The 26,733-nt window shown below is 34.7% G+C and overlaps 1 protein-coding gene across 1 annotated transcript in view; it reads left to right on the top strand.

The window, feature by feature from the left end:
• pias1b (protein inhibitor of activated STAT, 1b) overlaps nt 1-26,733 on the top strand; it is a 38,098-nt gene continuing 11,365 nt past the window's right edge. The window contains exons 1-5 of the mRNA XM_056478364.1: nt 1-38; nt 17,906-18,350; nt 24,951-25,035; nt 25,365-25,412; nt 25,734-25,824. Coding sequence (XP_056334339.1) covers nt 15-38; nt 17,906-18,350; nt 24,951-25,035; nt 25,365-25,412; nt 25,734-25,824 — 693 coding nt within the window. The 5' untranslated portion in view covers nt 1-14. The remainder of the gene's footprint in view (nt 39-17,905; nt 18,351-24,950; nt 25,036-25,364; nt 25,413-25,733; nt 25,825-26,733) is intronic.

The following is a 26,733-nucleotide window of genomic DNA, read 5'->3' on the forward strand; positions in this document are numbered from 1 at the left end:
GCCAGAGAAACAAGATGGCGGAGAGTGCGGAATTGAAGGTAAAGTGTTACCCGCAAATTACTTTCGATACAGCCTATATACAACACCTGTTTAGCGATGCTTTTCGTCCGGCCTGTCCCCGTGATTGACATTTATACGAGGCGACGCTGCGTATTAGATTTTAGAGCGCTCGATGTGCTGTTTTGAAGCCGGTTAAAGGAGCAGTGTTATTGTTGTGATGGATCTAGCTAGCTGCCCGCTAACCCGCACAGCTGTCTGCCTGCTGCTGGGAAATTAACCCTCCTCCACCTGAATTAAGATATCAGTGCCATTTATTCTTCTTTTAACGTTTAAATGAGTTTGTTAAATGATGTATGGATCGTGAGAATAGTCAGTCGTAAGTGAGAAGCAGCATGTGGGTGGTGCGTAGGCTGCTAACAGGCTGGAGATTCGCTACTTTGACAGTTTGGACTTCTGGTAACTTGCTACATTTGTAACTTGCATGTATATACAATCACACAACTAGTCAGTCGCGTAACCTAAATAGTTGGCAGTAAAGATTGAATTTTGGTGGTCGCTGACATGTTTGAACCGTTGAATTGTGTGTGTTTGTGATGGTCAGAAACTGTCTTGTGTTTACAGAACAACAACCATTGACCACGGCCTGTTACTTTTAGTTTCTGTGTGTTTTAGTTTGAAGTTGGTGTTTGTTTAGCTGGTGTTTACATGGGGGATTTATTGGGAAAGGTTGTGCGGTGAGATTGTTTGACCTGTACTGAGACCAGGCACGAAAAGCTTTTAATTGTGCTTTCTCTTGTTGTTTATTTTGGCATGAGCATTTTTAGTGCCCCACCTGTGTTTTCTTGGTATGATTATATTGATTGCTAGTGATAATAAGCTTCACTTGTTTGGAGTTTGTTGTTGTTGTAATAAAGTGTTACTTCAGAAGATGAACATTAAGAACTAGCTGTGATTTGAGGTTAATAAAAAAAATCTAAATAGAAAACTTGCAAGGCCTGAAAACTTAGATTTATTGTTTGTTATTGATGTAATAGTTGTAATAGTTTTTTTTTTTCTTATTTCAAAGGCTTTTTTGTTGTAATAGCATATAATTATTATTCTATTGTAGCATTATTAGGGGTATCACAATTCAATGCATATAACAATACTGAATTCATAATGCTAAATTATTTTAAGGCAAAATAAAAAAATAGTTTGTTGTAGGGCTGGGCGATTAATCAAAAAGTAATTAAAATCAACATTTAGAACCTATAATCGATCAAACTTTTTCTAGGACAATTTTTTAAAATTACTTTCACTGCTTGCCACCTGACCCCGCTCTGTTAAAGGCTGTGGCTGATTTCTACTTCTGCGGCCACTTTACAGCCACATCTGATATCTGGACAATAGACTCATTCTTAAGCCTTACTTTGCACTACATTGACGAGGATTGAAAGATGTGCCAGAGATGCCTTTAGACATCATATAAAAATTGTCAGTGAACTACGAGGGCAAAAAAATAAAAATAAATAAATAAAATAATTGTTCATTAATTGTAATCGAGTTAAAATGTTAAATTAATCGAGATTCTGATTTTAGACCAAGTCGCCCAGCCCTAGTTAAAATTATATAATGGACTGCTGATTAAAATGCAAAATTTGGTATGGACATGGGGGGGTGGAGTTAATCAATAGTTGGATTCATTTTCACATTCTTCATATTTTCTTGCAGCTTGTCCTATGCAGATTTAGGAAGAATACACTGTAACTTAATCTATTTTCTCACATAAATGCATGCACTAGTGGTTATTGTGTACATTTGAGATGGCACAACTGATACGTTGTAAATTAATCATTACATTTATTCGTTATGTTAATGATTAAATGGTTCTATTAATTTTTCAATCATTAATAATTTTTTAAAGCCCGCTAACCTTTTACTTACATTAAAACATTTTTCCTTGGTGCGGATGCTTGTGTTTTGACTATCATTTGAAGTAGACGCTTGTGTCATTAAGCTGTTAGTGATTAAACTTCAATTAAATTCAAGTAAAGTCCAGATTTATAGATTAAACAATGTTCGTTATTCAAAACAAATGATCAATCGTATGATTTTTTTGAAAACTGACATCCCTAATTTGAACTTTAATTAGATCTGAACTTTGTCCTGGTCCCCAGTGCACAGGGCAGGGATCACACCAGAATACAAATGTTCATGGTTTTGAAGTTGATTTATTAATTATGATTTGCACTCTGTCACTAACTGTTTATAAATAGGCTGTGTTTGTTGCTAAAATTTGACATTTGGCATTGTTCTGATGGCATTATTAAACACTGAAAACTCTGTAATTATCTAATTATGATAAATGCAGGCAGTTAAATGTATTTGTGGCATATTTGTATTGCAATATGTTAATGCATCATTAGACCATACTGTATGTAGATAGATAGATAGATAGATAGATAGATAGATAGATAGATAGATAGATAGATAGATAGATAGATAGATAGATATTAAATTGTAAAAAAAAAAATTATGTAGCCTGACATGTTTACTGTTAAAAAATATTTAAAATTTTGCTTAAAATAAAATATATTGTGCTTAATTGGGAATAAAAGTTTTTTAGGTTTTTTTACCCAGACATTTAATATATATATATATATATATATATATATATATATATATATATATATATATATATATATATATATATATATATATATATATATATATATATATATATAGAGTCCTAAACACAATACCGTGATACTGTGAAACCGTGATATTTTATTCAAGGTTATCATACCGTCAGAATCTTATACCGGCCCATGCATAGTCTCAATGTTTAATTTCTCACACTGATGATAAAAATAGTTGAGTAATAATATGATAATTAATAGATGATAAGTATAGATGGTAAGTATCATAGTAAATAATTGAGTGCTGTATATTGCTGAAAAAATATCAGCTAGCAAATTAGAGCAAGCATACGACACCAATATCAAGTACATGTTTACAAAAAATTGTAGTTTATAGCTTGCTACAATTTTACCACAAACAATGTATAGATCACTTATTTATTTCAAACCTGTGTTCCCAATTCAAACAAGACCCAATACAACAACAAAATACAACAAAGCATTTGGCATCTGGGTTCTGATTGGGTCATGATAACATTGCAGTGTTTTATAAAGTCATTTAAAACATTGGGAAATTCTGTCAATACAATCCTGAATATGGGGAGTGTGTAATATGAGTAAAGACTGATTGGGGACAAGCAGCAGCAACAGCAACACACTTGAATTGGATTGATCACTCAAACTGGCAGTTTTAGCATTTATCGTCACCACAGACTAGCAGAACACAACCGGAAGTTCAGCACTCATTTTTTAAATGGTAACTACACTGAATATTTATATTTTCCTGGAATAAACTATTTTGTGTCACATTTGATAGGATGGACCATTGCCCTTGTGTTACTGTCATAACTGCCATAAAACAGTGAGCAGTATTTTTTTCTGTGTTATGATTATGAGAAACGTAGTGTAAGCTGTGCATTTTCAGTGTGGCAGTATAGAGGAGGCATTTCCTGTTGTTTTTGCCAGCAAACACAGAGCCAAAAACTTTGCTTGGGTACAATCTCGCTACATAGGAAAAGGGAATTTGCTGCAGATATAAATATTTAATGGTCACAGACTGTATTGACATTTGAAATGGTCTAAACTTTAGTCTGAAAGTAAACTCTGTAACAAAACTTGGGCAGTCTTTTAATTTCCAACATTAAGACAAAGATTGGTGGTATGTTATTTTGTCATGTTTTGCAACTTCTGAGTACATCATCACTAATTGAAATTCAGAATGTGCTTCATTTGCTTACTGCATTTAATGTCAAAACTTTTGATACACGGCTGTATGACCGCAGGGTCTTACAAAGTCTCAAATATAAAAGGCATTAAAGTCTTAAATTGGCTGTTCTAGGTCTTAAATATTTTTGCACAGTTCTTATTTTTCTGATGTCCGTGTAACGCTACATCTAATGGTCATTTAAATAATTTTTTGTTGTTGTTGCTAGGTTTTCGTGGTATTGTAGTTCTTCATTTCACTAGTCCAATAGTAATTTGCAGTATTACAACTACAAATGAGGTCAACATGCAATAGCCATTCAGCTTTCTGTTATTGACTCAGTGCGCGGCGAATGTAACATCATCGCTGTGTTTGCGGAGGTTCGCTGTAGGTGCGCGCCACATGATTTCGGCTGGTGGAGTATGGCGTTATTTCACTGACAAATTTCATAAGCGTAATACACGCTTGTAATACACAAGTCAGGAGCGCATTCATGTAATACAAGATCGTGGAACACAATACTCTGTTCGTGGACAAAACTGCTTGCGAGCTCTCAAAACACTGGCTGCTCATGTGCGAATGATCTGCTCTCGCTCCGTCGGACGATGCAGACTTACAATTTTTGTGTCTTGTGCTTCCTCCTCCTTTCGTGCTTTTGCTCTCCAGAGATGCTTCAGCATACTGTAGTATTAAGAATAGTGAACTGATAAAATGAAATACAGTGTAGTTTTACTACAGTAAAGTGTGGTGAATTGTAGTATAATATACCCTATATTGTAACAAAAAAATTACAGCATTGGGTAATTTGTTTATATTCCATTTGTTGTGTTACCATAGCAACTATAGTATTACCACAACCGAGTAATTGATGTACTTTACTATAGTACTGTTCAAAACATTGTACATGCCAATAGACGTGTTCAGGGGCCCTGTGGAACAGCTTTTCCTTAAAATGAAGAGAATTACGGGGAAAATGTCCTCCACAATCTCATCAACAATGTGGAAGACAGCAGAGACTAGTTCACTTTATTTTAGTTGCCATGATGAAATGAGATCGATTGTGAGATTTATTTGAAGAGTGAATAGTACAGTAGGCTATAATACCTTATCAAGTTTTCCCCTATTTTCTATCACAGTTACATTTCTGCATGCGTTCGTTATAATTAAATGTTTTTTTTATTTTATTAGTATGGTGCACGTTTTGGATGGTTAATAAATGTTTTTAAAATAAAACTATTCTCTGTGTCTTTAAGTGTTTGAAACTCAAAATATCTCATCATATAACATGCAGCCAAAAATGGTATGGTTTATTAGATTAAAAATGTAATATGTACGTATATTTAAGTATTTTGATTATTGGTAATAAATAGTGTACTAATGTAAATCATATCAAAAAGCACAAAAAGAAGAGGGAACAGTGTACTAAGGGCGCGCAAAAATTTTTGTGCGTGAGCAGTGCGTATTTGAGAGTGAGAAATTTTGCAGGTGAGCAGCGTATTATATTTAAGAGCTCGCACAGAGTTTTGTCCACAAACAGAGGAAATCGGTGCACGAGCAAAGAGATTTGCTCGCTCGTATTACATGAATGCGCTCTTGACTTGTAATACTGCGCTCATGACATTTGTCAGTGAAATAGCGGTATAGCGGAGCTCATGGAATTTTTACAAACTCGGGTGAACAGTTTGCGTGGCGCCGCCTTTGATTTAAGTTGAGTATGAAACACTTTGAAGAGATTTAGTCTGAAACAGGTACGCCTTTACAGACATCTTTATGATCCGTCCATGCATGATCATAGGGAGAACCAGATGATCAATAATTCTTGGCTAGAAATTGCAACAGCAGTGGGAAAGGAGGAAAGTTTTTGGAAAAGTTTTGAAAAACCTGAGGGATAAGTCTGTTTCTTTTGACTGCCCCCTGTCATTTAAATAAAAAAATCTCAATGGCTAACTCAAGTATAAAAGCCTCATCCGTTTCGTGAGGTGTGCGATGTGGCGCCAGATGAAAGTATAAATGAGCATTAAGATGTTTGTTTGTTTGTTTCTTTGTTTGTTTGTTTTTCTGCAGTTCAATGGTGTATCTAACCTGTCTTCAGTACTGTTCAATTTGAATACATTTATTTTACCACTAATTTAGTGATTTTGCATTTTCTCTTCATGTGAATGCGTGTTTTTGATATTGTGATATAGGTCGTAAATTTAATGCTTAATGGTCTTAAAAAGTCTTAAATTTGACATTATGATATCTGCAGAAACCCTGATGACATATTTTCAGATGTTTGATGACTTGATAAAATGAACACCTGTTTTAATTCTTCTTATATCATTTTAGTTCAACTTTATTTTCTGATTGAGGGTCTGTTAAATTCTGCATGAAAAGGAAGGGCATTTTCAAATTTCAAGATTCCAAGGGCAAACTATTTTTTTTTCTTAATGACATTCTCAGATGAATAGTTCACAACAAAAACTAGCAATGTGTGCAAACAAAATCAATACGAATAGTTTCAAATTCATGTGGACTTTTTAATAATTATTAATAATTGCTTAATAATAAAATTAAAATTAATAAAATTAATAATTGCTGGCCAATCCAAATATATAGTAAAAATAAATATATCCTCAAGTCTGACTCCTAAACTGAACAACCAAACAAAGAATAAAAACGAACCTAAGATCTTCAGTGTGTACAATACTCAATCTAAATTTAAAATACAAAGAAAGCAAAAATATGGGGCAGCAAAACACTCAACTAAATGTAACAAAATGTAAACTGTCGTAGTACAAAAACTACATAGAAGTAAGAATTTGTATCTTTCTGTAATCAGAAGCAATTTGAGCGGATGTTGACTTTGAGTGCATATGACATAACTTTGTCTGATACAGATCGTTTTTATAACTTCATGTGTGAATCCAGATTTGAAAATGCTCAACTTGGAGTTAAATCTGGCCGAGCTGGATGAATATATGTGTGCCACGTTTTTACAAATCCAAAACAAGTTTTTACCTTTTTTTTTTTTTATTAAGCTTTGAGAAATAAATTAAATTATATATTTTGTGCACATTATGTCCAAGGCTTTATTATTTGACTGTATATAATATTTGCTGTAAGCACACAGTTATCTTAGATATGCCTAAATTACTCACACAAATCTACTAAGAAAGCAAACATTTCAATGAGTAAATTTATCCACACCCAATTCATTTTATATATAATCAAATTGACTCATTGACATCTTCATCACTGTTTTGTCATCTATTGTGAAAGGCTCCAGCTGAATCAGACACAAGCATGAATCTAGCATCTGTTTAGTCCTTTCTTGATCTTGATCATTACAATCGTATTGTCTCAGACAGTCACATAAATGCAGAAAGAAAGTAAAAAATAAGTTAATAATAATAAATAAGGCGGCACGGTGGCTTCACAGCAAGAAGGTCGCTGGTTTGAGTCCCGGCTTGGCCAGTTGGCATTTCTGTGTGGAGTTTGCATGTTCTCCTCATTTTCACGTGGATTTCCGTCGGGTGATATGTGCTATAAGTTCAATTCAATTCACTTTTATTTGTATAGCGCTTATACAATGTAGATTGTGTCAAAGCAGCTTCACTTAAAAGGTCACCGTAAATAGGAACGGTGTAGTTCAGTTTGTAGTGTTTAAGTTCAGTTCAGTTTAGCTCAGTTCAGTGTGGTTTAAAAATCACCACTGAGAGTCCAAACACTGAAGAGCAAAACCAACGATGCGCAGCTCTACAGATCCTGAACCATGCAAGCTACTGGCGACAGCGGAGAGGGAAAAAAAACTTCACTAATTGGCGAAAGTGAAGAAAAAAAAACCTTGAGAGAAACCAGACTCAGTTGTGCATGACCATTTTAATTTTCCGCTGGCCAAACGTCTTGTGCAGAGCTGCAGTCTCAGCGGCGGAGGGTGGAAGCTGGCCTCAGCGAAGACTCGTCTGTCTCTGGAGCGTCACAGGAATCAGTCTCATGTTCTCCACTCCTCCGTGACCGACCACCAAGTGAATCGAATAAGCTAAATTGGCCGTAGTGTATGAGTGTGAGATTATATGGGTGTTTTCCCAGTACTGGGTTATGCATCCACTGCATAAAACATATGCTGAAATAGTTGGCGGTTCATTCCACTGTGGCAACCCCTGATAAACAAGGGACTAAGCCGAAGAAAAATGAATTATTAAATGAATAATAATAATAATAAATAAAAAAATAAAACCTTGAACTGTCACTTAATATTTTGAATATATTTTAGAATATTTTGTCTTGGCTTCTAAACAGTGGATCAGAGCATATAAAATTCCAGTGGAAACAAAAAGGGCAGACAATGTAGATCTTTTCTGATGGAGCACAAACTGTTTTAAAGGTAACCTGCAGGGTTCGCTCGGTCATTAATAAAGTTTAATATTGTGTACATTTCTGTGCTTTAAAATGTAGTAAAAATGTTAAAAAGTTAAATTCTTTGTCACGAGCACTATTTATGAAGTTCTTTAATAATTTGTTGGGTTTTAAAGCAGCTTTACTTTAATGAACAGGAAAATAATAACAGTGAGTTATTATATCATCAATAAAGCAGCTCCAAAAAGAGAATAGTGTCATTATTACTATAAGTGTTGTTTAAATCGTCAATTTTTTTGTCGTCATTAGTATTAAAACCATACTCGACTGTAGTAAATAGTGTAGATAAATAGTACAATATCATCAACTTAGTTTAGTACTGTAGTTCTAGTAGAAAGAGATTACAAGTATTTTGTAAATGTAGAATTTTCTATACTGACTATAAAATCTGCACTGCAGCTTTTTAGGAAGGCTTTCTCAGGACCTGTAGTACTTATTTGTAGCTCCTGGTTTATCTAGCTTGTGTAAAAAAATGCATGCAGCATCCTGCTGTTTGCAGAGGTATATTTAGACGTGTTGTTTACAGACACAAGAGCCCATTTCCCATTGGGTATCAGTATCACTGAGAGAGATGCTATTAGAGTGTGCATTTACTTTAAAATGATATGTTATCCATTGTAATTTGAATGTTTTAAGTTAATATTTTTATTCATAGACAAATTACAATAAAAAATTAATATGAAATTTAAATCAAATAAATGTGGTTCTATTTAATAATCTATTCATCAAGAAATCCTAAAACGATGTGACAATTTCAACAAACATGTTCAGCTATTGTCATTTAATATTACGAAAGTTCTTTCTTGAGTAACAAATTAGCCCATGAACATACTTTCTCACTGGTCATGTCTTCATTGTTAGACTGTTAAACATTCATCAAATTAATAATAACCATCAGGGCTGCACAACATATCGTTTCAGCATTGATCTTGCAATGTATGCATCCACAATAGTCACAAAAAGTCAGTTCAGAACACAAGATTTGTGGAGTCACTGCAGAGTTTAACAACAATGGAGTGAGTTTTTATAGTATGCATGTTTTTAAGGCCTGAGAGGTTAAAGTATTCAGGCAAAAGACCCTTTGCCTATTGGAAGTTTAATGGAGAAGACTATAAATTCTTTCCGAATAGTGCTATTCAATCATTTGATGAAATTGTAGACAGTATATCGCAGAAAAATAAAATATCACCATGTCAGATTTTTCCAGTATCGTGCAGCCCTAATTACCATTTTTAAATTCTATATTCAAGCAGGAAACAGTTATTTTCAATCTGAACAGCTCCAGTCTTTTGAACAGTAGTGTAGGTGTATACCCTGTAGCTGCAGACACTAAAGATTTCATAGGATAACTTGAAGATACCTGCTTTCTTACTCACTGGAGAGGTTTCGATCTACACAGATCAGGGGTTATAAAGCCCTCATGATGGAAATGAGTTCATCCTAATATCTGTTCAAATAATATCAAAACATAACTACACCGTGAATCAAATAACACTCTCTTAATTAAAAGAAAAATCTGATATAAAGAAGTTAGAATTCCAAATGTAAATGTACACACATGAAGTGGTCGGTGGTCTCAACAAATGAAATATATCTTTGCTGAAGATGTGCATGAAATTTGACCCCACATTGTGAAATAATATAACATGTTGGCATTCAGTTTTAGCTCAGAAATGCAGCACAGTTAGGCTGGTAATAACAGTAAATGTTTAGTAAATGCGGAGAAAAAATCTAGTCCGTTAGCATGCATACATGAAATATTTAACATACAGAAGTAGTTCCTTACAAGCTTTTGCGTTCCTCTGTGTTGCTCTGCTACTGTTTTTCTGTAAACTTGCACTTGACTGATTTGTTTGAGCAGTGTCTCGTCTATGAAACGGCATGCTTTATTGTAATGGTTATGATAGAATTTACATCCGTTTTTTTGTGTTTTTTTTTCTCCCCTGTTCTACTTCCTGCTTCTCATGTTTTTCAGTGCGTGCTGTGTAAAAAAAAAAGGCCTTTAGGACCGGTGATATGTTGTTGTTTTTACAGCTCTAGATAGAGCATGCAATTAGGTGTGTCATGGTTTGGTCAGTTGTTTATCATGTTATGTTGTGAACATGTCTAACTTCTAATCTTTTATTTGAAACCGTGATTCAACAATGAAAAAAATAGAGCCTAGTCCCAGTTCAGGTCCACAACACTATTCTCTTTACTAGATGTATTATATAGAGACAGATCAGTCTCAAAAAAATGCATTTACAAAATAAAATTGCTCTGAATCCAATTTGTAAATTCTAAACACAGTTCATCAGGGTTCATACGGCCATTGAAAAAATGGCATTTTTGGAAAGGTTTTGGAAAAACGAGTAAACCCACAAAGTTTTGGAAAGTTGCTTAACAAATATCTGTATTACACTGTAAAAAATAAATCCATAAAATTTACGGTAAAAAAACGGCAGCTGTGGTTGCCAGTATTTTACCGTTAAAAATACGGTACAAACCATACAAGTAATTTCAAATTTTTACAGTAAACTATCGTATTTTATTAATTTAAAGATGAAATATGTCTGTATTTTGAATTACCAATATCTACACATCTTTTGTTACACATACACCTTAGCACACCCATATGCAGGTGGTGATGAGGAAGTTACATAATGAACCAAAGCTCATCACAAACAACTTTACCCACAAGCAGAAAAGTGTATCAATATATAGAAGGTGCTCAGTGTCATTCACACAGCTACTATACACCAGTATGGTAACATGCATGAAATTCAAGTCATGAAATAAACATAGTTTATCAACATTAGATGTAGCATTAATCCCTTAAATAACTGATGGGGAAACAACTAAAAAGATCCATAGTAATGTCCACAAAAAGCATAAAAAGTGATGTGCCATAGAGGGAATTCTGGGAAAGTCAATTTACGGTTATTCGCCCTATATTTTAAGGAAACGTACTGTTAACCAGGTTACAGATTTGTACTGTAGCATTTTTACAGTTTTTTTTTTTTTTTTTTTTTTTTTTTTTTACCGTTGAAATCACGACCATTTTTTACAGTGTGCGTTTCAATAAAACTTGGGAAAAAAATAAGGCATATTGCTGTTTCAGCTGTGCCTCTATTTTATTCTCATTCATTGCAATTCAAGCAATATTTTGAGTGTTGTGTCCAGAAACTAGATAAGATTCTGTGTGGGTGCCACCAGTGTTTCCTCTAGGATTTTTTCCTGCTGTGTCGGCAGCCTTTTACACAGATCCATCAACTACCAATGACGTTATTTATGTAATACAAGCATGGAAATCTCTGCTTGGGCGCCAATTTCCTCCGTTCGTGCAAAACTTTTTTTAAACGCTGCTGAAGTGCGATTTAGTGCGTTTATGTAACAGGTATGTCTCCAACATTTATTAGATTTGCTAGGAATATTTATTAATGTCTCCAATAGACCTACAGAGCGGTATTAATGCGTCCTGAAGTAAAGTGAAACGGCTATAAACTCCAGCAAGATCAAGTCATTGCAAGCAAAATCATAGACCTTTATCTATAAATAAAGTATATTTATATAAACTGTGTTCATCTTAACTGAAAGCTTCATCGTGTTTGCTACCCTTATGCGTCACGCACCTGTCAGTCAGTCAGTATGTCACCTTTAAGAGTTAAACAAATAGAGCACAGTACTACTACAATTACAGAAAAGTTTGCGCTGTTATAATTCACTTACCTTGTAGTACATTTTGGTGCGATTATAACCCGCTATTAAAAAAACAACGAATGAATGATTTGAATGAGAAGTTATAATGTAGCCATGGCGGGATGAATTTTGGTGTGGCGCCCCGCCACGGAAGAATGAATGTTGCGGAAACCATGGGGTGCTAAGACTAAATTGTACTATTCTTATAAGGCTTAAGACACAAGCCAACATTTCAAAAATATGTTCAAACAGACAGCAAGATAGCTGCTAGCTTTGCATGTGGTAAATGCAAGGGCTCACATTTACGTAGGCCTTTTAAAAAAATATGTATTGAAGCAGAGAGTGTATTAACATCTAGCAGAGCTGCTGAACCCACTGTATTCATTTTTACCATAGACTGGCTTTTATTTTACATTTTTTGCTGACGTAAACAAGAGAAATGATGCAATTTGTTCATCTTTTTATTATCAGCAGATAACCTATTGATGTAAACAATATACTTAAAGAAATCCAAAATAGTCAGATTTGAGTAATCGTAGTACTTTGCAATATAGGGCTGCACGATATTGGAAAAATTTGATATTAAGATATTTTATTTTTATGTGATAAATATTGCAATATGAAAACAGTTTCAGAAGATGGTTTGAATAGCTCTAATTGATTTTCTGGAGTCTAACATTATTCAGGTACAGAAATTTAATCAAAACATTGCAAAAAAATATGCTTTTCTTACTTTTTGTCTTGTTTCTAGTCCAGATATAAAAAAAACTTAGACCAAGTAAAAACATTGTTTAGTTTTTACCTTCAGAAGAAGTCAAGTGTGAAGCATTTATTTTTCAGGAAATAGTTTTTTAATTTTCCTTCTTCCAGTGTTTACCTTTGAATAAAATTGATTTAAGTTTTTTATTATAAATGTAACGTGTTATTTGTCAGGTTTTATTTGTAGTTTTGAATGAATTGCAGTTCTATCGTCATTAATATTCTACTTTTTGTGTAAAAAGAATGCTTAGGATGGTAGGGTTAGTTGTTTTTACTTCGTATGTCCTTGGCCAATCACACGCTCTCGTATTATTAGTGTTGTGTAAGCATCATCTAAATACATTTTACATAGATATAAATATAAACTACATATATTGTCACAGTTTTTTATGATATGCTGTAATAAATTTGAACATACAGTTTTTATCATTTACCACGTATACATTACATTAAACATTAGGTCATGAATATTTACCTGAAGGTCTTAGAAATGTCTTGGGATTTTAGTAGGAAAAATGTGTATAAACACTGATTCATGAATTCACTAGATAAAGGCATAAATATTTCCTCAAATGCTCACACAAATGCTTATTACCTAAATGCAATTCTAATATTTATACAAATATATATATATATATATATATATATATATATATATATATATATATATATATATATATATATATATATATATATATATGTATGTGAGCAATTCCAGCATTATGGAACTCAAAACATAAGTTCACAGAGAAAGTATATGTTAACATTATGTTGAAGCAACAGTTTATATTTTCCAAAACAAATAACTAGAAAAAATATTAAACATTTGTAATAGTTTAAATGAGAAAAATAAAGCATGCATTACGGATGTGGCAAAAAAAGTTTACAGTATACAACATACTTTGTAGAAATTCTGTGAATTAAACTGCACAACCTAAAAGAAATCATACTAAGCCCCACTCTACACTTGGTCTGTGCATGCAATAAGTTGTAAAATAATTCTATTATTACTGTAGATACAACAGGGATCATTTTACTTGTTCAGGATGCCAGGGTTTTAAACTTTTCCACATTCAACATGACAAATGTAATCCCGTTAATATGTTTAATCAGCGAAGTGTGGAAGTTGTTTGCTTTGTGAGTGTGCACTGTGCTTGATTTATATGTGTGTATATATTATAAATGTAATATTTATGCTTTTAAATAAATATTTTTTAAATAAATATTTTTTTATGGATTCTTGAATTTGTGTTTAGAATTTACAAATTAGATTTTGTAAATGTGAATTGTTCTGTTGGCCAAAACTTTTCAAATAGAAATCCACTTCTCATGAGAGAGCCAGCACAATTCACTTCTCTGTTGAAAGTTGATAGAGTGTAATGAAAATAGATGTATGTAAGTGTGTTAACAAGCCAGGAATACACTAGAAAATATTTTCCTGCTTGCTAAAAGAACTTTTCATGTTAAAAATGTAACTCTGCATTTAACAAAGAAGGCTATATTTAGTTGTTTGACAACACGTTGAATTGGATGTTGTTTTATATTATTTATTGGGGAAGGTTTTTGTGGCTTATTACCAGTTTTTCTACAGTAATTTACTTAACCAACCAGCTGTTCAAATTCTATTTAAAAGCATTAATTGATAGACAACAACCCATTAGGGTTGTTATGATACTGGAATTCGGTACCAATTAGTACTGAAATTTTAAAAATGTCTTTTTCCTGCGAACAGTTGAGCAATGTTTAGCACGTTCTTAAACACTGCTGATTTGCTCAACAGAAATGACTGCAATTGGCCATGAAGGTCATCAGTTTACCAAATTCACCGCTGTTTACTGAGTATAAGAACAGATCCGGGGACAATGGTGCGTTTCAAAGTCACACTGATGAGCTGGTTTGTCTATAAGTTGACATATGAGCGATCCACTGATGAATTCCAGCTTAAAAACGCTCCAGGATCCCTGTATCTGTGTTTACACTCAGTAAACAGTGGTGAATCTGGTGAACTGATGACTTTTAAGGGCAATCACAGTCATTTCTGTTGAGCACATGAACACAATGGCAAATCAACGCTGTTTAAGAACGTGCTCAACTGCACTCAAATGCTTACGGGAAATGGAGGTTTTTAAAATTTCAGTATCGATTGGTAACAAATTCCATTATCGTGACAACCCTACAATCCATCAATCGCAAACTATGGCAACAGATTTTTTTTTTTTTTTACAATGTTCCAAATTAATTCACATTTCAGAAAAAAACTAAAAGGACCAGAAAAAATGCACAATTGTATTTTTATTTGTACATTTATCATTATTTTAAATTGTTTAGTTTATTTTATATGCAAAGTTTAATAGTATCTTATTAATAATTATGTGAGAATATATGGATGATACAAAATTATAATGTATTATAAATTAAATAAATAATTATAGCAGGAAAATACAGGGCAGTTTTATGTAAAAGCATTTAATTTTGTAGCGAAACGCATAGGAGTGCGACTTTATTGCAGAAGATTTGTCACTTTATTCACAGCTCAGTTATTGATTTGCTCAGAGTAAAACCATCCCTGGAGCAGGTTAGCCATGTAAAGTTAATCATCATGACAATGAAATCAGTTCATAACTAACCCACCTTTTTTAGTTCATTCAAACTAAATAAATAATTAAACTAGACCTCAGGCCTCAGTCTGTTCCATGAGTTCTTCACGATTTGCCAAACTTTGAATGTTTTGGACATCTCTTCTAGGATTACACTGGGGCCCTATGAGAGCAAGAGCCTCATCACCAGTGAAGCTTGTTTATTTGTGTTGGGTGGAAATTAATAAAGGGTGTTTGTGTCAGTATTTGTGTGAACAGTCCAGTTGGCACTTGGTTGTAAACTGGGGAGGGGACTCTGGTCTCTCAGAGGTGGAGAAATCTGAGCCGCTGCTGGTCTGCGGTTCTCTTGTTTTCCCTGGAGCTGTGCTTCACTGCTTTTGTTATGAAAGCTCACTGGCCCAGACTCAGCCTTGATCTTCCCTTCCCCCACTCACTCACCCTCTTCACCTCTCTGCTTGCCCATAGATTTAATACAATCCGAATGCTGGTATACCACCAACACAGCCTTTTATAGTCTCTCAGAATATCAAGAAACAACCGGGGAGGCAAAGTTGCTGTTCTGCACATGAGAAGTGGTTTTGATCCCACACACACGTAGGTGTTAATGTTCGCACATGTGATCGAATTCATGAGGGTCATCACAATTTCAGGTCTGCACTGCCATATGAACAGCACGATATTAGAAGATTATAAGTTTCTGACGTGATTTGCATGTGGTAAACTGAATCTTACTGACGTGTCTTTTGGGCAGATTGACTGTGCATGGCTTATGGCTTATAATGAAAGCTTGTCCAAGACTGAGCCTAAAGCTAATTTAGTCCTAGCTGGCCTACATTGTGTCTGTAAGGCTTCTAAATCATCGTTCATGTGGAGCAGAGTAGATAACCTTGTTTGAAATCACACTCATTAAATGTGAGGCACCTGAACATTAGTTTTCTTATAAGTTTGGTTGACTAATAGAAAATAAACCCTGACTTTGAGGTTTCAGCTTGTTCACTGCCCAGCAGTTAAGATGTCTTAAACTAGGGCTGCAAGATATTAGAAAAATCTAGCATTGAAATTTTTTTTGGCAATATATATTGCGATTTATGAATGCAATTTCAGCAGATGACTTAATATCTCTATTTGGAAAGAATTTATAATGTTAGATTTATTGGGATGATTCTGCAATGGGAGTGCATCTCCGTGAAATCTAATAAGCAATCTATAAATATAGTAAAGAAAAAGATACAATTGAAATAAACAGTGTCTTATCTTGTTTTGGAGTCTAACAGTATTTAGGTACCGAGGTTTAAATAATAAAAAATAAAATTCAATAAAATTAATTGTTACTAAAGTTACAAATGGTACAGTTTATTATGCTTGAATGCTTTTAAAATCATTACACTATCACAGGCCTTAAAAACACCTGCAAATGATAAATTATAATGCAAACTCAACATTGCATGTCTTACGATGTGATTACATTGCAAAATCAATGCTGAAGCGATATATTGTGCAGTTCTATTTCAAACTGATTAAAAAAAAACATAAAGACATTTACAATTTGATACATTTATTTTCTTTTTTAAATTTCTATTCGTCAAAGAATTTTAACACCTGCGTTAACATTATTTCCACAAAAAAAATCCACGTTCACGCCGCATTAACCAATCAGGAGTTTGCTCTTGTGGGGGCGTGAGTATGACGTAGCCCCTGTTGTTGGTGTTCGGGCGGAAAATCCTCCAGCTGACACCGACAACAGTTCTTCAAACTGGGCTCGGCTCAGTCAGAAGTGCTAAATGCTTCTATCATCCAGGTTAAGTTTCTATAGGAGTTTATGAGCTCACAGAGCTAGCTGCACCTCTGAAAGGATCTAGTGGACTCTGCTCCAAATGAATCGACGCTGTTTTTCAGCCTCCATGAAGCACATAAACACTGTTATTTTCTCAATAAAATCCATGTTAGCCATTTAGCAACAAAGCTACGAAGACAGAAGCCCTGTTCTGATGTGAATTTGACGTGTGAATGAAGCGGATTTTGATGCGCGAATGAAGCGAATACACTCAAATGTTCACGCGTCTATTTACGCGCCAATAGCTACTGAATAATATATGGAATAGATACTGAATAATATATGAAACATGATATCGTGCTACAATGATAACTTGCACAGTTGTATCTTTTGTCATTGTCCAATCAAATGAAAGGCGGGGCTTCCGTTGAGATAACAGCAGTGTTTATGTTGTCAAAACTACTATAGATAGTTTTAAAGATGGAGGAGAGACTAGTGGTTGCTGTTTTGAGTTATTCGAAGATGTATGATTTCTTCATTCTGAGGGTTTCTGGTGTGCCTTGCTTTCTCAGAGCAGAAAAGTGTGATCAGCCTGTAAAAACGCTATTTAAAATTAAATTAAATTTTACATTTTTCTGAATTTTACTGTTTACTTTTAGTTCTTTAGCAGATAAATATGACTTTGGTGAGCATTACTAATTTGGTTGTTTTAATAATAAAAATGCTTATATTTTAAAATAGTTTTACAAACGTGTAAACAAATAAACTGTTTTGATAATTGCCTCATCAATCATAATTTGGGGTGAACTATGTCTAATCTAAATGGACGATCTCTTAAGTCATAACTTTTCTCCTGTTTCCTCTTTTTTTAACACAGCAAATGGTGATGAGCCTCCGTGTCTCAGAGCTTCAGGTTCTTCTGGGATATGCAGGCCGCAACAAACATGGAAGGAAGCATGAACTCTTGACCAAAGCGCTACATTTGTTGAAAACCGGCTGCAGTCCTGCCGTGCAGATGAAGATCAAGGAGCTCTACCGCCGACGCTTCCCCACAAAAATGGTGTCCCCGACAGACCTCTCTCTCCCTGGCATACACTCCAGCTCTGGAGGGGCTTCCGCAGGCCTGCCAGCAAGCCTCACACAGCTGGGATATGATGGGCACGGCTCACCGTCTCTACTACCTGTCGCACTGCTTGGGCCAAAACATGAGCTGGGCCTGCCCCACCTGCCCTCCGCCCTTCACCCAGTCCATCCAGACGTCAAGCTCCAGAGGCTGCCCTTCTACGATGTGCTCGATGAGCTCATCAAACCCACCAGTTTAGGTGAGTGAGAATGACTTGAAAATGGTTTCAAAAATGTGTGTTGCTATAGCTGTAGACGAGGGTAGAGTGTGGAAAAAGGGAAGGGATTTCATTAAAAGAGTAGTTCCAATATAATAAGACAGCTAATTTGCACACCAGAAATAAAAGATGTCAAAAGCAGCAGTTACAATGGTAGTGAGAGTGGAAAGAAAACTGAATCCTGAAATCCATTTTTCACTTGGGCTGGGGGATACATCGAATATTATTGATAATGTCAGAATAATTTTGCAGATGATGTAAAATTTCGAATTGTCACGCGTATCGAATATTTCAAATTCAGACATTGCTACTTTCCCAAAAGAATGCATCAACCATCCAATATAACCCCCTGCACAAAAGAGACGTGAGGTTAGGGGGGGTCTTATTTGACACATTTCCAAAATGAAGTATAGAGACGACACACCGCACAGAGGAAAAAGACTAGAGACGAGATGATGAATTAGTCCTCAAAAGAATTTTCACATTCGTGGTGGATATAAAAATAAATAAAAGGGAAATATCTGCACACAAGGTGAGCCGTATATCTCGTCTGTTCATTTTTCTCTCACACACAAGCATTTGTTTCGAATAGGCCTATATTATGTATTTCTATAAACGCAGTTTAATGTTTACCCGTTTTGTTTTATGAGATAACTGAAAAGGTTTTAGTACTCTACACATCTGATCCCTAATTATCCACACACACACACACACTGAGAATCCTGTTAAAGGTGGCTAATAAAAAAGGATATCCGTCCATCCATCCATACTTGATTCTCCAGAGCTTTTGTATTTGTTGATGCAGTATAGGTTGGAGGACTAAGTAGAATATATAATTATATAGCTATCAAAAAAATTTACGAGGCTGAAAGAAAATTTGTTACAAAGAAGCATTTGGAAATCGCGAGTTTTTTCACTTTCTGTATTTCAATTCATCTTTATTTCTATAGCGCTTTTACAATGTAGATTGTGTCAAAGAAGCTTATCATAGAAAGTTATTGTAAATTGAACCTGCGTCAGTCCAGTTTTTTTGCATGCACTTGCCGTGCATCTATATCTGAAATAATTAACTTGAGCTCATGATGATGAGCATTTATGTATTGTGATCAAACTAAATATTTTTTTAATCGGGGCACAAGAGTTTTCTGATGCAAAAATATCTGTATGTATCAGATATTGGAAAAATGTTGACAATATCTAGATATACTTTTTTTTTCCGGTCACCCAGCCCTATATTCTACTGGTCCAAATCATCAAAATTCTGGTAAAAAGTTCTGTACAAACATGTTTTTGTGTTCGTGTGCCACACCGAACCACCCACCTACACCTAGAAAAATGTAAACAATACTTTTTGCTTGGTGCACTTAAAACATGTTTCAGAATAATGACAATGAGGGAAGATGGAATAATCAGAGGAGATACTTTCTGAGGCATGACAATGCAATTATTATGGCTCATTTACAGTATTGTGCAGGATTGAATTGAACAAGCCCTTTCTCATCAATTAATGTGTAGAAACGCTCTGAATCAGATTATGTATACGTGTGTACTCTACTGTCAAGGCAGCCAATCACCAACATTTTCCAATTACTTTTTTCAACAATGTCCCACTTATGTACATCTGTTAACATCACATGAAAAAGTGTTTAATAAATTCAAGAGCTTTTGAAACTTTTAAGGTTTAAATTGTATTTCTATTCACTTGAACTGAAAAATGCCATTGTCAAAAGGTTTCAAGCCCAGTAAGGTCATTTGTAAGAAGCTTCACTATTAAATGCATGCACGTATTATCAGTATTCGTCGTGCATGCATATAAGCAGTTTTGTGATGTTCTGTACTGCAGCAATACTCCATGCAAATTTCAGGAAAAAAGACTGCTACAAGATAACAAAGGCGCTCTCAAAACTTTTAATTATGATGCAAGCCTTCAGATAACACACCATCTGGTCCATTTTCAAATTCTATCACTTTGGACATCGCTTCACGACCTCTCTTGAGGATTCCCCTCCCCCACACATACAAACATAAAGGTGCTCTTCAAGTGATTTATAGCTTATCAGATTGAACAAGGGCCACGTGCGCTATATTTAGTCATCCAGCTCATGCTAAGAATAAAAGGCCAATATCAATGGAAAGGATGTCATTAAGCATGTAGGCTGGGCATTTCAGCTGTGATAGATTCCTCTTCAGCAGTTGTAGTCTTTGAGCTGCATGGCAGAATCAATAGGAAATGACTGCCAAAGTGGGTGTTCTGAAGTAATGCATGGGGCCAGACGGACCAAACTCGATCCAAAGATAATTCTGTATGTTGTTTCTGAGCAGGCGGCAGTTTGAATCAAATATCAGTTCTTAACCGATGCTTAGCTCATTTTGAAGTGTGGGAGCAAGTTACCTTATTTGAAGTTTCATTTTCTTACAAGAGCTCTTAAAGAGTTCAGTTGAGTGCAAATTGCTAAACTGCTTTCCGCTGTGCATTGCAAAGAACTCTGCAACATTAAATTGCTTCTCAAGAAAACAACTGGGTCCTCCTTCCGTATTGTCCCTCTGACTGAACGCTTCTTTCTAGGTCAGTGCGATGAAAACGATTGGTGAATTTTGAGCTGAGAGAGCAACCAGTGTTGATGGATCTTGTGTGCACTAGAGAATTGGCTCTCCTTCCTCATGTGTACAGATTAATCATCTGCCAGCATCTCACTGTTAAACTCTCTTTGCTTCAAGTGGAATAGATTTTCCTCTTCACATGACTACTCAAGTGGTCAGTGTGTAGAAAACGAACCTCGTTTCTTTCTCTTTCATTGGGTTCAGGCCTGTAGAGGTGCAGATAGAGCTTCCTCTTATCTCTCATGCTCCTGAAACCCTTTGCTTCGTTTAAGGAGATCGGGTTATGTAACCTGAGGTTATTTTTGGCTCTGTTGTAGAGTTTGGCTTTGAAATAAACTGCACAAGCATTTGAAGTGGTTCCACGGCAAAGGACCAGCAACCTTGTGTCTGTATCTGAGATGCTGGTTTGCTATAGTTATAAGATGATTAAAGGGAAAGTTCACTCTAAAAGGAGCATTTAATCACCTTTAAGGGGTTTCCAGCCTTAATGGATTTTTTTTCCTATTGACCACATTATATTTTGAGGAATGACTATAGTCCCACACATACAGACTTTTCCGGAATCATGTGTGAAAATACTGATAAATCCGTTCTGGCAACTTTTCTGGAACGAGAAGTTGTACCATTACCGGTAATTAGCCAGAATGCTGCGCTTTGTGAACGCAGAAGGAAAATTGCTGGAAAGAACGCATTCACGCTTAGAACGCACTGACGTGAGATGTCTACTTCAGCCAATCAGAACATTCAGATGCATTCACACATTCATTCCGCACTGTTTATGAAAATAAAAGCATGTGAATACTTTTCCAGACACATTTAGCAGCTATTAGTCAGATCAAATTTCTATGTTCATTATTATTGCCAACTGTAAAAAAAAAAAAAAAAAAAAAAAAAAAAATTATCGATAAATGCTTATGACAAACCGCTGTGAGTTTTCCTGCAAGCCCTACATTCAGCTGCGTAGCGCTCATGCACATGAAGGTCTTCTCCGGTGAGTGCTAGCACACAAACAAATGTACATCTCGACATGCGAAAGTGTTCTTCCATATGTTTACATCGAAGTTATCCATCCAAATTTGTAAACATTTACTGCGGTTTCCTGCCGTAGCTTCTGTCGACAAAAGCAGCTGCATGAATGCTATAGCTTTAAAAAAAAGTGAAACCATCAACAAAAGCCTGACCCCTATTATGTTTATCAATACAAGGGCAGCCATTTAGAGGCCATTTCTGGTTAAGAATGTCAATTTACTGGTATTTTATAATGGATGTGTGTAGGGCTGGGCAATTAGATTTACCTCGATTATGATTAATGAACGATTATTTTACTTATTTATTTTATTTTTTGGCCTCGTAGTAAATGACAAGTTTTGTACAGTTTATATGTTCACATATTACAAGTGAGAGATTTTTGAATGAAGGGTGCATTACTTGATCTTAAAATAAATGAAGGAAACCCGCATAATACATCATTATAGAAAATATGCCGTCTCAAGGCATCTCTGCCGCAGCTTCCAATCATCTTCAAAGTAGTGCAAACGTGCAATGTGTAGTTATATATTTTTTAAGAGGTGCACAGGTATACAAGCTCGCGAAGGCAGGGTCACGTGACTCCACACACAGTAGGGAAAGTAATTGAAAAAATTGACCTTGAAGAATTAGATTGATTATAGGTTCTGAATGTCTTTTCGATTAATCGGCCAGCACTAAATGTGTGAATGGTCTATTTCGGAAATTTTTAAAGATATTTACCGGTATCACTGTGTGAAAGGGGCTATTTGACATCCATAGTTGTAAAAAAACACTGTGTAGGTCATTGGCTACTGTTTTAACAAAATTTGATTTGTGTTCAACTGAAGAGACTGATATGGCTTTGGATCAAGTAGGTAGTGAGTAAATGCTCACAGATTTAATTTTTCTATATTTTTTATTTGTAATCCTGCAAACTAATGTTCACTTTGAAAAACTGTCCTTTTCACTGTTCAAGTCAATGATTTTGTCACGAAATATGCAAATATATTTTACCTGTGAATCAGCAAAAAGCATTTACATTACAAGGAAGTTGGTTCTCCTAGCAGTTTCCCTTTCAGAAAACTTGCCCGACTTACAGAAACATTGTTTATGGACTTTATGGAACAGAAAACTCCCTCTCTAAACTTCCCTCTTGGTGGAAAGTTGGAGAAGTGCAGTTCTCTGAAATATCTTTTGTGTGCAGTGTGTGGAAGTAGGGTTATTATAGTGCAATTACTGAATTAAAATAATGTTATTAAAATGAAATTATTTAGTTTAAGCTAAAATTTAGATTGTTTTTGAAATAGTCACTTTAAAATAATTATAAAAATGCTACACACTGTCATATCATATTTATTTTCATTGTAAGGAATTATAAAATGAGAAGCTTGCTAAGCAATTGATAGAAAGTGTGCATCTGTCTTTCACACGTAGATCAAAGGTATGCAAAACAAAAGAATAAGATCATGATTTGTTTACTTTTTACTGTGTGCTTCTAAAATTATTAAATGCTGTAATACACATTTTAGTAATGTTTTCTCACAATATATAACTTTTTGTTTGTTAAAATGAAATGGTTGTAAATATAATCTGCAGTGTGGCTATCTGTGTAATCTGTGTGGTTTCTTTTAAGTTTTCAAAAGTTCCTTTTTAAGTTGTCAAAAAGGTTGTAAAAATAAACCCAAAAATAACCTTCTGAGAATAGTTTTTTATGGTTGCATAAAATAATCTAAAAATAACCAATAGAGGGTGTTCTGTATTGTACTGTACCGTTTTGTTCTGGAAATATTTTTTGCGGTTGGAAAATCCCCCTCACTAATTTGGGAAGCGTTCTGTTTTTTTTGGAACCTATTAATAAAATCTTATTGATATTGTAAAATACACAGTATGGAATAGATAATAACCAAATAAATGGTAAATGAGCAAAATTGTCTACCATGTGTGTTGGGCCGTCAAAAATTGGTTAGCAAATTAACAAATAAATATTTCTTGTTCTTAGGGCTGCACAATATATAGTTTTAGCATCAATATTGCAATAAGATCATTTGCAATAGTCACATTGCAGAACATGCAATGTTGAGTCTAAATTATAAATGATCATATTGCAAGTGTTTTTTGAGGCCTGTGATTGTATAAACATTTTAAAAGCATTCAGGCATACGATATTGTACCATTTGTAACTTTTGAAAAATTAATAACAATTAATTTTTTTAGCTGTGCTGTATTATTATGTCGAATAGTTAGACTCCTCTGAAAACAATAAAACGCTGTTTATTTAATTAGTATTTTTTTCTTTGAGTTTACGCTTGTAGATTGTTAACTATATTTTATGCAGATGCACTCCGACTACAGAATCATCCTAATCAACCTTAAATTATAAATTCTTTCCAAATAGTTATTCAAGTAATTTAGTGAAATTGTATTCATATCGCAATATATATCCCAGAATAAAAAAATATTGCAATGTTAGATTTTCCCCAATATCATGCACCCCTAACTGCTATGATGATTAGTTGCTTGATAATGTTTAATTAGAGCTTTGGTGATTAATTGTTTGTTTTAGGAATTGTGACTTGTTAAACAAATTGTTTTGCAGTTTTGATACTTTAAAAAATACAAAGTAACTATCACAAATTATTGTGATAATGTAATTATTTCGTAAAAAGTCACTTGTCATACAATTAATACACTTAACACCCTTTATACAGTGAATAAAATACTATATTTATAATAAAATTAATAATATATATTGTTACTATATAGTATCTTTTAAAAAGGTTTCAATTCTATAATAACAGAAACCCTCATAATGAAGTGACCATAACAGAATACACTGTAGGTTCATTTAGTAATTTATTTATTGTGTTTTTTTTTTTTTTTGTTACTCTTGATGTAGCTAACTGTGAGATTTTTAGAGGTGTGATGTGTTGAGTTCTCCATCTTCAATGATCATCTCCTCGTTTTGTTTTACAGCCTCAGACAACAGTCAGAGGTTTCAGGAAACGTGTTTTGCGTTTGCACTAACGCCTCAGCAAGTCCAACAGATCAGCAGTTCAATGTAAGTGTGTTTATGGGATATCAAAGTACATCATTGGACAAGAAAACATGTTTCAAGTGATTGAAATGCCCCTTCTTAATTTGAGCTCCTAATAAATTTAAACTAGAAAAGTTACTCGGCCAGAACTGAAAACCTGTCGAATTGAAAACAGCTGTTAGTCCCTTTATCTTATCTTGTCTTGTTAGATATGATCTCCATGTAGTTACACAGCAGGCTCTAGTGCTTATCAAACGTGCCCAAGCGAGCGGTCCTCTCTAGAATGTTTGGTATGCTTTTCTCTCCTACGCTGCATCACACATTCCTTCACTCCTACCCTGCTGTCTCCACAGGGACATCTCTGGGACCAAATGTGACTTCACCGTGCAAGTACAGCTAAGGTATGATAAGATCGCCGTTTCAGCAAAATATGTATAAAACTCAGGCAGAACCTTTTTGACAACTGGAAGCATTTAGCTAAATGACCGCTGAATGTCCTTTTACTTGATATCAGTGTTTATCAGACTAAATCTTCATATTGTAAAGTCTTGTATCTAACTTTTAAAATGGCAAATGCTCTGTTGTGGCTGTGAATGCTCCGTCTGCTTTCTGGTTGTCTGTGTTAAGGAAAACATGCCTCCATCTTCAGAGCTTTCTTTTGTTTGGGTTTCTGAAATCTTTCCCACACATTCCTGAAGGAATCTCAAACACTTATTTTTCAGGTTTTGCTTATCGGAGACAAGTTGTCCTCAGGAAGATCATTTCCCACCCAACCTTTGTGTGAAAGTGAATGGAAAACCCTGTAACCTCCCTGTAAGTCTGGCTTTGTTTTTGGTCACAAATCAGGAAGACTCTTTTAGTTCATCTGCCAATGCTGGATAAATAATTCAAAAGAATGATTAGCGTGTACTTAAGTATATTTATGATTTCAGGATAATACCTTATTACTTTCACCTATTTGCCATTATTAAATTGTTAAACAGAGGGATTTCATTTTTAAGAATCTGGGACTTGAACGTTTTGGAATCTTAAACTTCTTTTATCTTAAACGTATCATTTCAACATCTTTGATTCTTTCAATGAATTAGTGTTTCAAATTAGAATCAGAATCAGTTTTATTGCCAAGTGTGCTTCACACACACAAGGAATTTGTTTTGGCTACAGAAGCTTCCAGTGTACATAAAGTGACAAGTGACAACACAAAATAAATCTGAAAAAATAAAATAATATTAATAAAAAATGATGAACATTAAACAGATGCGGTTAGTCAAGAAACCTGGATGTTGAGTTGTATGTACAGATTGTTATAAATATACAGGTTATATAGTTGTACACTCACTGGCCACTTTATTATGTACACCTTACTAGTACCGGGTTGAAACCTCTTTTGCCTTCAGAACTGCCTTAATCCATCCTGGCATAGATTCAACAAGGCACTGGAAATATTCCTCAGAGATTTTGGTCCATATTGACATGTTAGCATCACGCAGTTGCTGCTGATTTGTCGGCTGCACATCCGTGATGCGAATCTCCCGTTCCACCATGGCCCAAAGGTGCTCTATTGGATTGAGATCTGGTGTCTGTGGAGGCCATTTGAGTGCAGTGAATTCATTGTCATGTTCAAGAAACCAGTCTGAGATTATTCACGCTTTATACATGGCATGTTATCCTGCTGGAAGTAGCTATTAGAAGATGGGTACACTGTGATCATAAAGAGATGGA

The sequence above is a fragment of the Danio aesculapii genome, chromosome 18 (assembly GCF_903798145.1).
Source record: "Danio aesculapii chromosome 18, fDanAes4.1, whole genome shotgun sequence".
Lineage (NCBI taxonomy): Eukaryota > Metazoa > Chordata > Actinopteri > Cypriniformes > Danionidae > Danio > Danio aesculapii.